We start from the raw sequence: 12,666 nt of genomic DNA, 5'->3' as shown, positions 1-12,666 counted from the left end.
CTTCACTCACTGTATTAGATAATGAAATATCAACCCAAATGTCATCACATATATTGGTTGTCATTACCAATTATAGTTAGCAGAAAGTAATCTGGTGTTTTTAACTGACTTAGCATTGCTTCCTAAGTAAACGTGTAATTGAGATTGACACATTATAGCATGCAAAGCATTTGGACAGTTAAAAAATGTACTTCACTGTATTAGATAATGAAATATCAACCCAAATGTCATCACATATATTGGTTGTCATTACCAATTATAGTTAGCAGAAAGTAATCTGGTGTTTTTAACTGACTTAGCATTGCTTCCTAAGTAAACGTGTTTGTAATTGAGATTTGAGGTTAAGGGGGCTTAAGAGTTGATGTTCCCACCCTCATTAGCATGGCTGGCTGTCACAGCGAGCAAGAGAACGTAGATCCCCACAGCGAGACGCAGCGCCCATCCTCCCATTTCAGTCTGAAACATAAATACAAAAATAGTGAGATCACACATTTTACATAAAGTTAAACATGGTGAACAGATGTCACACAGAATCACATGCACACATACGGAGATACACACCATAGCTGATCATAACTGAACGGAGTAATTCAAGGCATGCAAGACATGCCTTGGTAAACACCATAAAACATTCAGCAAAAACCTCATAATGACCAGACACACTGCAGTGCACATTTACTTAAAATCTACACCATTTATCTGTATGTGTCCATTACACTTTTAGAGACCTGTCCATATCTAATCTACAGCAGAATAGCATGCACCTCAGCTGTTATATCAGCACTTAAATCACAAAAACAGACGCAGAAATCTGATCCACCTGTCCAATATCACCTTCTCTCGCTTTTCACTCTCTCCCTTTCTCCCTGAAAACATCAAATGAAAGTTGAGCCCATTTCACCCCCCATAAATCTGAACTCTGACAGTGAAGAGGAGAAACAGACCATGATTCCTCAGGAATTCCTCTCATATCCTCTACAGATGGACACAGTGAAGAGAAAGACAATGGAAAGTTTGAGAACAACTTTTCATATATATTTGGGCATTACCCTTTGGTCTTATTTTTTTTTTTCTAATTGAATTGCAAAAATACATTTTTGATTGTATTCTGCATAATTTGATATAACTTTCAAATGATTACATTTTTTTTTGTAATTAATTGCATTACATTAATTTCTGACTTTAATTCCATATCAATATTTGCTGATTAGAAACACGATACATTCTTGAATTCTTGTTTTTAGTCAAATTCCGAAGCCTGCATTTTGTTCAATTCCACTGAGCTCCATCTAGGACACAAAACACATTCTCTGAACATCTCCATACTCATTCTGTGCGGCCTGCTCTTGCTAAATGTGGTTCTGTGAAACGTATTACTTGTAGTAGCAGCTGGTGCTGAACTGACTGCAGACTTGCAAAAACCATCAAGTTTGTACTTCAAGTACTTGTACTTTGAATATGTATATATATATATATATATATAAATGTCAAAAATATTCTGTCATATATATAATATCCAATAGCACAAAAATTGCTAACTATGGTATTTACTTACAAATCACGTTTACATACAAGTTTTTTTTAAATAAGTGTACTAAATTATCATGTTAAATTGAAAGCCTTGCAAATTTTATCCAACAAAAAACTAAACCCCCAAAATATACAAAACAATACTTTTCCCCCTCAAAACAGGATGTTCTAAACTTAGTGTTGGCACATCCATCAACTTTACATTCACATATAACTGCTCAAGTTCATATTTTGACCAACATCACTGGAATTTCACTCCAGGATGCAAGAAAACTCAATCTCATATAAATATCGCTGCGCTTGAGACCTGAACAGACCTTAGCATGCTATTGTGAACCTGATCTGGCCTGTGCTAACCTGGGCATATAAATCATGTTTAGTCATACACAGAGAAAAACAACAGAACCCAGAAGTACCCAATACAAATATAGCCTATTAGACATTTTGTGTACTTGACATTTTCTTGTGGCAAATGAAGCATTTTAATAAGACTTACAAGTTGTCATTCCTTCACATTGCACCTTTTTGCATCTTTTGAAACTTTAAAGAACAACTTTTTTAGAGCTAATTTTCTCGGCAAAGCTAAATACAAATTTGACAATGTTAATCCATCTGAGAATAATAATGACATTAAAATACAATCAACAAACCTAATAGTCACAATATATACAGAATGATCCAGACACAAATGTGAATTGATGGACACAAATGCATAACATCATTCAAATAAAAATTAACAACTGAAAATGAATGGTGCTTCAAAGCTTCAGACTCTCTTTTGCAAAAGGCAAAACAACCAACAGCCAAACACTCTCATATATTCATACAGATTTACTGGAAACATTTTAGAAGATGAAAAACAGAAACAGCTGAATAGCAGTGGGCAAACTTTAAAGACATGACTGAAAACAAACTGATTCAAAGAATTCTATTAATTTCGCCAGCCACAAACATCAGCTGAAAAACACAACAAACAAAAAGAGACAAGCAAGTAAAGAGGAAAAGGGAAGTACAGAGATAAAAAGAGCCTTACAAAATACATGCATGACTGTGGCTTTACAAAAAGACTGTTGATCTCACAAACCTCTTAGTTTGTTGTTTCCCAATCCAAGTCCCAGAGTCCAACCAGAAACAGCAAAGTTCTCTAAAAGAAAATCCTTAATTCTCTCCCTTGTGTCCAATGATTAACCGAAGAGGGAAAATAACCTGTTTTCCACCTGCGTCTTCACAAATTCAAACAACGGGGAAACTTCTTGTGCTTGCAGGAAAAAGTTCCCTTCCTACCTCTCTTGGTGCTGTGCAAAATCGACTGAATATTCCCCCCAGATATGACTTGTGTTTAAGAGTGAATGTGTGTCTGGTCCCTCCTCTCTTGCTCAAGCTGTTCAGGTGGGTTGCAGGCAACACCCTTCCTTTCTTTCTCTGGCTTTGTGAGGTAACAAGGTCGCTCCACCTTTCCCTCTGTCCTTTGCTCATTCGCTCTCTGCACATTCCTTTAGCAGCACCCTCACCTGTGTGGACTTTTACTGTTGGTATGATGTTCTTTTTCTGAAATGCAGTGTTACTTTTACGCCAGACGTAATGGGACACACACCTTCCAAAAAGTTCAACTTTTGTCTCGTCAGTCCACAGAGTATTTTCCCAAAAGTCTTGGGGATCATCAAGATGTTTTCTGGCAAAACTGAGACGAGCCTTTATGTTCTTTTTGCTCAGCAGCGGTTTTCGTCTTGGAACTCTGCCATGCAGACCATTTTTGCCCAGTCTCTTTCTTATGGTGGAGTCATGAACACTGACCTTAACTGAGGCAAGTGAGGCCTGCAGTTTTTGGATGTTGTTGTGGGGTCTTTTGTGACCTCTTGGATGAGTCGTCGCTGTGCTCTTGGGGTAATTTTGGTCGGCCGGCCACTCCTGGGAAGGTTCTCCACTTTTCCATGTTTTTGCCATTTGTGAATAATGGCTCTCACTGTGGTTCGCTGGAGTCCCAAAGCTTTAGAAATGGCTTTATAACCTTTTCCAGACTGATAGATCTCAATTACTTTTTCTCATTTGTTTCTGAATTTCTTTGGTTCTCGGCATGATGTCTAGCTTTTGAGGATCTTTTGGTCTACTTCACTTTGTCAGGCAGGTCCTATTTAAGAGATTTCTTGATTGCGAACAGGTGTGGCAGTAATCAGGCCTGGGTGTGGCTAGAGAAATTGAACTCAGGTGTGATAAACCACAGTTTTAACAGGGGGGCAAACACTTCTTCACACAGGGCCATGTAGTTTTCACTTAATAATAAAAACCTTCATTTAAAAACTGCATGTTGTGTTTACTTGTGTTATCTTTGACTAATATTTAAATTTGTTTGATGATCTGAAACATTAAAGTGTGACAAACATGCAAAAAAAATAAGAAATCAGGAAGGGGGCCAACACTTTTTCACACCACTGTATATATATATATACACACACACACAAACACACACACACACAGTACTGTGCAAAAGTCCAAGAACTGTGTCAATGTCTCCAAGACACCTGAAGAAACCTTCCTGCAAAGGTACTGTGAAAAGTTGTAGGCATTTGTGTAAAAATGCTGTAAAGTGAGGATGCTTTTAAAAATAAAGCCATAAGTAGATTTGATTTATCAATTAACTTATATATTAACTAAATCTAATCAACATTTGGTGTGACCACACCTTTTGTTTAAAACCGCTTTTGTCCTAGGTACACTTGCATATAATTTTTTTTCAGGTAGCTTTGTAGGAAGGTGTAGGAAGGTTTATTTAAATGTCTTGGAGATGTTGCCACAGTTCATGTCTGTCTGTTTCTGATTCTCCATGTAAGTCCAGACAGACTGGATGATGGTGAGATCAGATCTTTGTGTAGAGCACTGGCTGTTGTCAGACTCCTTGTGCATATAAAAATCTCACTGGATTATTAGAATTCTATCCTGACAACTCTCTGAAGATTTTAGCCTGGTAATGGATATGACGATGTTAATGTATTTGGTCTTGGCGGAATATATCTGCTATGCTACTGCTGCTGCTGTTGGTTATTGCTGTAGTTGTAGATTATTGCTGATGCTGCTGCCAGCAGGAACTTGCTTGTCAGTAGATATTTCCTACTGACACCACAAAAAAGATAGAAATAACTGGCTTAAAACCAGTTTTTTGTGAAAATACTACACGCACACATATACATATATATATACTGTATACAGTATATATATATATATATATATATATGAATTTTCAGCAGTCATTACTCTTCAGTGTCACATGATCCTTCAGAAACCATTCTAACATGCCGTTTTGCTTCTCAAGAAACACTGTTATCAGTGTTGTATTGTTGTAATAATTTATTGTAATAATAACAACAATAATCTCAATTATATAAACAAATAGACAAAACAAATTGAGAGTTCATAAGTTCTTCCCTCACAACTAACACAGGAAGGTAAAAAAATATGGTCAAGCTCTGGGATTATTCACTGAATCACTATGCATGTTTAAATACTTGGTAGCAACATTACAATTATGTGCACTGCATGAGTAAACCTTCGTGGCCGGATTCACAGAAGATCAGTGGAGGCAGGGCCTGTACAGGGTGTGTCTTCAATCTGAGTCACCCTGACACACAGTCAGCACATACTGCACTCGCACAATCTCTGCTGGCAAACTTAACTTCTGTGCGTCAGTGTTCTTACCTGGGGCCATGCAAAAGTCAAATAATAAAGAAAGCTCCATTTGTTATAACCATGAAGGTCTTGCATTGGATGAAAAATACTATCTTGGCAGGCCAGTAGAAAAGAGTGGGGTAAGATGTGCCATCAGAACTTGCCCTCTAGGCAGGAAGAAATGACAAAAGAGCTTAAACAAATGCACTTAACTATATTATAGTATTTTATATATTATAGTATCATACTATATTATAGTATATTATAGTAAATACTTGGGTTGTTATAATCTATGCCAAACCGGTTAAAAACCGATACATTTGTCAAAGACCAATGGTCAATGTTCTGCCCTGAGAGAAAACTTCCTGAGGGGAAACTTTCTGAATGAAATTAAGGACAAACAAAGACTCATGAACAACTATTTTTTTTTTTTTTTTTTAAAGCTGTGGATCATCCAGGTAACAACACTGCATTAAGAACTTTTAAGAAACATTTGAACGGGGTCATTTTTATAGATGCAACTATTATTTTCTCTTGTGGACTATATGTAAACATCTTTTATGTGAAATATCTTATTCAAGTCCTAAATAGGGATATGCCGGTATCAAATTTTCATGTTGCGATTAATTGCTAATGCTTTTATTACGGTGTATGGTATTATCATGATATTGAAATTAAGTTAAAAAAAAGTGCTGTCATAATACAGTATAACAGGTTTAATAACTTTTTTCTTATAACAAAAATAACTGAACATTTAAATGCAATAAAGCAATACAGAAAAATGTATAAAGTTAAAAGTTTTACACAGATTAAAGTGCAAAAGAACTATAAAGACCAATAGGTATCACTTTACAATAAGACCTCATTAGTTAACTTTAGTTAATGCATTAACATTCACAATTAGCAATAGCTACATTTGCTACAGAAGTTATTAATCTTTGTTAAAACAATACAAGTCTTTGTTCATGTTAGCTCATTAAATAACAGCTGCAACTCTGGATTTTAACAACGTGTTATTAAATATTGTAATTACCTAAGATTAATGAATGTTCAGAAGAATTTTTCATTGGCAGTTTGTTAACTAATGAATTAACTAATGTTAACTAATGAAGCCCTAATGTAAAGTGTGACCGAACAATAAAGAATCAAAACACTTTCAAACAATATCTAGGGCATGTTGTAGTCCAGATTAAAATGTAAAAAAAGTTTGAAAATAAATAGCCTATTAAGTCTAAATATTTAAGTATTTGGCGCTGTGATGAACATTATTAATTATTATTATTATTATTATTTCAGCAGTTTAGCGCCATCTGCTGTCAGAGAGTGAAAGTGCGCTTTCATCCCTCACATGTTTCACATGTTCCGCCATGTGCTTCTCGTCTGCGTTTGTTTACGTCAGAGTGCGCACCCGTCGCATACAGCAATAATTTATTCACGGTATTTAGAAGTGCCCACGATAACAATATCGTGCATATTCATTACCGTGATATATCGCATTACCGAATACCGGCACAAGTCTAGTCCTAAATAAAAAATAACATGCATTTTGTATGATCCCTTTTATTTTGGTAAAATAATTAAAATTTTGCAGATACTACAAAATGTATGTAAAATTTTGACCACAACTGTAAATGTCTACAGACCAGATGGCACGAGGTAAAACTGTATTTGGTGTAACTTTTCAATCATGAATATATAAGATTGTCACGTCCTAAGAAGTTTACTAAATGTTTTTGAGTATTTTCTGATTGTAAAAGACTGACTTGCCATTGAATTAAAGGGGTCATATGATGCGATTTCAAATTTTCCTTTCTCTTTGGAGTGTTACAAGCTCTTGGTGCATAAAGAAGATCTGTAAAGTTGCAAAGACTAAAGTCTCAAATCCAATGAGATATTCTTTATAAAAAGCGGAGTCCAGCCCGGGGTCGTCACATGTGGTTGCCGCTTCTTTGTCGAATCCGCCGGCCGCGTCGTTTTCAAGCCCGCCCGCTTCCGATCACTCTAGCCCGGCCTCAGCTCACGCTAGGCCGCGATGCAACGCAACATGTAAAAAGACAGTATAAGTCATTATAATTCGTAATTATGTCCCCACTGGATGCAACAAATGCCTCGTTTATAATGGGTTTTCAGGTTTTTTGTGGGACACGGCATCACAATATGGTGAGGGGCGTAACATTTTCGTCACACACGCTTGAGGTATTCGGCCAATCACAATGCACTGGATAGCTGGCCAATCAGAGCACACCTCGCTTTTCAGACCGATGAGCTTTGTAAAAATCGACGCGTTTCAAAAAGGCGGGGCATAGAGGAGAAACAATAATGTACAGTATGTGGAAAATAATGTGTTTTTTTAACTTTAAACCGCATAAACACATTTCATTACACCAAATACACAAAATAATGTTCTTTTTAACAGCATCATATGACCCCTTTTAAAAAAAAATTATATCCACAAAAATAACCAGTAGAACTGTTTTTAACTGATAATAATCATAATTATAATAATTATATTTTAAATTGTAATATTTCACAATACTACTGTTATTAGTACTGTATTTTGATTAAATAAACAAGACACTTGTGTCACAAAAGATGCTTCTTTCAAAAAACAAAAATATACTACAAACACCGAACTTTTGAATGGTAGAGTAGATAAACAATTTACGGTTTCAAATGACCGCCATTTAAATAAAAGTGTCTAGATCAAGGGTAGTAGGTTTGAACCCACAACCTTTTGATTACCAAGCCCAGATCTATAATCACTAGGCTGCACAACCATATTCCCAGCAGATGGTTTTAAATATGACCAAGGGAAAATGCCAGTAATGAACCTCACTGCCCAGCATTTCTTAGCTTGAATGAAAGTTTGGATGGCTCGAGTTCAAAATTAAAAAAAGGTATTGGGTGAATATAAATCAGTGATCCATGTAGTAAACACACACCGTCTTCCATATTCAGAACCTGAAACACATTCCTCAACACTACCTGACATCACATCCTACGGCTGTTTTTTCATCCCAGAGGCAGACCCTTTCAGATTTCAGAATTAAACAAAGAAAGCAGAGTGATTAATGAAACAAAATTCAACAGATTTGCAATTATACAAAAAACATTTATTTCTACACTGCTGAGCTATAGAGAAGCCAGTAATTTTAATATATACACGTTTAAAAAAAAACTACTTGCATTGCTAAAATGAAATAAAAAGATAGAAATGACAGAAAAAAACTGTAAAAATGAACTTGCACCAAAATATAAGAACCTTTGTGTCTTATAATAAATGCAATAATACAGTCAGATAGCCCTGATTAGTCATTGTTATAATAAGATACTGAATGAATCCTCAGGTGATGTTATAATTAATGTTCTGTGTGACATGACCTATCCAAAACATGAAAATGGAAACACAAATAGTAGACAGACTGGACTGGGCATCTATCAAACATTGAATGATTACTGAAAAGAAAAATCTAATTTACTGATAAGCAATAAATTATTGCAGGTTTCAGTTTTCATACGTTGGACATGAAAGTTTAGATGACTTTACTGCAACGGACACGTATGACAGCTGCAGGATCGTTTTTACATACAAGAATCATGAATTCAATGGAAACCATCTGAGCAAAGACAACCAGTTTAAATCAAAGAATCAGCCCTCAGATGAATGCATTTGAAACAGCTAGTCAAAACCGAAAACAGAGATGTCTAATACAAGCTATATCCAGAATTTTCCACTTTCTGAAAAAGAGAAAACACCATCTATTCCAGTTGCCAGACAGTTAAAACCAACTGTTGCGCAAGCAAAAACAGCAGAACTTATTACGTTTACATGTGCAATGGCCATTAACTATCAATCTGGCAAACTGAAGTGAAATCCCCCTGCCTTTTTTGTGTCATTGCTTAGCTTTTTTGAGAATGGTTCCCACTGCAGAGATGACTGTGGTCTTGGTGCCGCTGGCTGTTGTGGTCACAGAGACGACTCCAGGGAGGGTGGCAGTGGTGGTGAGGATGGCGGGTTGTGCCAGGGTCACTGGTACTGCTGAGTCCCACTTGCTCTTCCTCTTCTGAGCATCTGCTAGGTCATCAAACTCCAAATTAATTCAACTAGCACGAACAGTAAATTTGTTATGATAAGCATGCATAAACGTCACATCCTTTTGAATTTCCTGGCAAAATTGTCCTGAGACCTTCACATAAAAATGAGTCTACAGGATTTAATTGACAAACTGGGAAGTTGGGGAATGTCTTGTTTTTTTTTTTAGTTTCATTACTAGCTGTTCACACATTGGCAATACAAAAGTGATTAATACATGAACATTCTCTTAAAAAAAAAATACATATAGCCTCTTTAAGTTCTTTATAAAAGACCACTTTATGTCAACCAAAATCCCCAAAAATGAAATATAAATAAAGTAATATTTGAACAAGAAAATGCAATAGATCTCATTTGGTACAGTTTAGTACTTGATTTCGTAGATTTAGTTGATTTGATAGGTTGTCAATATAATTTTTACTTACACCACTGTTTTTAGGAACTAGTACCACCTAAATATTGTCTTGCATATAATTACATTTAATATTTAATTATTTACTTATAAAAGAGACTAAATAATTTACATAGACAATTTACATACAGATTAAATATATTATTAAAATATATTTACATTTTCATAATTATATATATCTTATATAATAATAATAATTATTATTATTATTATAATATTTAATAATTTAAACAATAATAATATAATAATAGTAAAAATAATAAAATTGTCTTATTATTATTATTATTGAACGCTATTATCATAAGAGAGTAATTTATCTTGTTATAATTTTCTTATTTTAAATCAGCATTAAACCCTCAAGTCCTCATTATTTGCGTCAAACACACTTGTAGTGTACCTGTGGAAGAGGTAGTTGTGTTCGTGGCCAAAGCCGCTGCATTAGTAGTGGTACCTTTTTTGGTGGCCGTCACAAATTCAATCTACAGACACATTGGTAAAAAAAAAAAAAGAACACACATTAACAATCAGTGATGTTGTGGCCCAGACAGTACAAACAAATGTTGTAATATTATTTTTATTTATTTTTAATAAGTGGGGTGCCTCAGGGTTCTAACCTTGGTCTTTTCCTTTTTAGCTTTTTCCAACTTGTCCATCTCCACTTTCTGAGCTTTGGCTGTGGAGAGGACAGCACACAAATAGTTAACAGATGTAGTCAATTCAATCCATATGAGTTTAAATGTCAAACATAATTTAGAGCTAAACTTACCTAGTGCCTCATAATATGAATCCTCTGACCAGCCATGGGGATCAAACATGTCCTGTGGAGAAGTAAACACAAATTATTATTTTTTTCTAATAGAATAACATGTATTTATGTGGTATTAACAGGTAAGCATTACCACCTACTTTTGGATAATTGGTTCCAAGTTCGTCAATACCACAGAACTGGATAAGTTTCTCATAAATACTATAAACACAAACACAAAGTTAGGTTGCAAACAAATAAAACAATATCAAAAGTTAATTTACTTCAGGTTATGTCTGGTACATTGTGGGTCATAAACACTTCTTATCTCCAGACCTTGGATTGCGAAACTCTTTCTTCTTTTGAATATGGCTGTTTGTATCAAAGTCTCCGTGAAGCTTCCGCTCGTAAAGTTTAAAGATCTTTTCCTACAAACAGAAAAGGGAATCATTATTTTTCCCTATCATTACTGATATTAAATGCATGTATGATATTGCTAAATGAACCAACTCAATTTTAAGCCCACTTGGGTCCATTTTAAATGCAAAATGTGCAGTACAAAACAAGACAAAAACTGCCTCTTTGCTCCAAGTGTTGTGAGACACTAAGAATGAATAAAGTCTTTGTGCGAGTGTGAGTTTCTAGAGCTAGAGGGTGATTTTTGACAACCAGACTCCAAGAAGCACTTGGAGATTTTCAGCTCCTCAATCGGTTTTCCTTCACATTCCAAGAAGTCAAATAAATTGAAAAGTCCTTTGTTGATGGTTAAGACACTGATCTTAGTTCATTTGTACAAAATGTGCTACAAGAAAGTTAGCAGCAAGACTCAACTCAACTCAAACTTTATTTATAAAGCACTTTCAACACCACAACTGGATCCAAAGTGCTGTACAGAGAAAGATAAGAGAAAAACAAAAAAGAACACAGCCCATCTATCAGTACTATGCTGCACTGTACTGGAGTGTGAAAACCACACCCGTGTTCACCTGTCCTGACAGCTCACGAGAGAGACAGCTACAACAGGAAGTGGTAGGATTATTAGGAATTTGATAAAAGACATGAATAAATATTACTGCAATTAAACAAACCAAATAATTCTAACAAAATACGTGTCCTCATTTGTAAGTCGCTTTGGATAAAAGCGTCTGCTAAATGACTAAATAAAAAAATAAAAATAATAATAATTCCTCATCATATCCAATAGCTCAAAACAACTTGATGATGAAACAGAAACAATGGACTCTCTCTTTTCTAGCATTTTAGATACAGTTGCTCCTTTACGCTTAAGGAAGATTAAGGAAAACAGTCTGACACCGTGGTATAATGAGCACACTCGCACCCTAAAAAGAGCAGCCCAGAAAATGGAGCGCAGCTGGAGGTATTTCGTACTGCATGGCGGGAAAGTACTCTATCCTACAGAAAAGCATTAAAACTTCTAGATCTGATTACTTTTCGTCTCTTTTAGGAGAAAACAAACATAACCCCAGGTATTTATACAATACAGTGGCTAAATTGACGAAAAATAAAGCATCAACAGGTGTTGACATTTTCCAACAGCACAGCAGTAATGACTTTATGAAGCCGGCAGCTATAGTATCGCATCAGATAGCTTGCTATAGATCGCCTGAGGAACAATTCCACTCATTCTTTACTATAGGAGAGGAAGAATTGTATAAACTTGTTAAATCATCTAAACCAACAACATGTATGTTAGGCACTATTCCATCTAAGCTCCTAAAAAAGGTGCTTCCAGAAGTCATAGATCCCTTTTCTGACTATTATTAATTCATCATTGCCGTTAGGATATGTCCCCAAAACCTTCAAACTGGCTGTTATTAAGCCTCTCATTAAAAAAAACACAACTAGTTCATTACAGACCAATCTCGAATCTCCCTTTTCTGTCAAAGGTACAAGAAAAGGTAGTATCCTCACAATTACATTCCTTCTTAAAGAAAAGAGTGAATGAAGAGGTATCATATCGATCACAAGTGCAGTATGGAGTTACTCAAGGCTCAGTACTAGGGCTGTTACTTTTCACGCTTTACACGTTACCCTTGGGAGATATCATCAGGAAACATGGTGTTAGCTTTCACTGTTATACTGATGATACTCCGCTCTATATTTCTTCGCAGCCGGGCTAAACATACCAATTAAAAAAAACTAATGGAATGCAGTCTTACTGCTAAATTCTGAAAAAAACAGAGGTGTTAATTATCGGACCTAAAA

At 35.4% G+C, this 12,666-nt stretch overlaps 2 protein-coding genes across 5 annotated transcripts in view; both read right to left on the bottom strand.

Moving 5' to 3' along the window:
• Window positions 1–2,961, bottom strand: part of LOC107725294 (integrin beta-4-like) — a 33,862-nt gene extending 30,901 nt beyond the window's left edge. The window contains 2 exon segments of the mRNA XM_016534508.1: window positions 372–456; window positions 2,615–2,961. Of these exon segments, the coding sequence (XP_016389994.1) occupies window positions 372–450 (79 nt within the window). The 5' untranslated portion in view covers window positions 451–456; window positions 2,615–2,961.
• Window positions 2,962–8,289: 5,328 nt separating this feature from the next.
• Window positions 8,290–12,666, bottom strand: part of sap30bp (SAP30 binding protein) — a 15,820-nt gene continuing 11,443 nt past the window's right edge. Inside the window, exons 6-11 of one of the 4 annotated variants that reach the window (XM_016534559.1) lie at window positions 10,777–10,868; window positions 10,602–10,662; window positions 10,462–10,513; window positions 10,310–10,368; window positions 10,093–10,174; window positions 8,290–9,265 (exon numbers count right to left, since the gene is read on the bottom strand). In XM_016534559.1, coding sequence (XP_016390045.1) covers window positions 9,084–9,265; window positions 10,093–10,174; window positions 10,310–10,368; window positions 10,462–10,513; window positions 10,602–10,662; window positions 10,777–10,868 — 528 coding nt within the window. In that variant the 3' untranslated portion in view covers window positions 8,290–9,083. The remainder of the gene's footprint in view (window positions 9,266–10,092; window positions 10,175–10,309; window positions 10,369–10,461; window positions 10,514–10,601; window positions 10,663–10,776; window positions 10,869–12,666) is intronic. The other 3 variants (XM_016534560.1, XM_016534561.1, XM_016534562.1) reach the window with 3 other exon arrangements.

The sequence above is a fragment of the Sinocyclocheilus rhinocerous genome, unplaced genomic scaffold, assembly GCF_001515625.1.
Source record: "Sinocyclocheilus rhinocerous isolate Xijiao unplaced genomic scaffold, SAMN03320098_v1.1 scaffold785, whole genome shotgun sequence".
Classification (NCBI taxonomy): domain Eukaryota; kingdom Metazoa; phylum Chordata; class Actinopteri; order Cypriniformes; family Cyprinidae; genus Sinocyclocheilus; species Sinocyclocheilus rhinocerous.
This window is presented reverse-complemented; position numbering and strand designations above follow the sequence as displayed.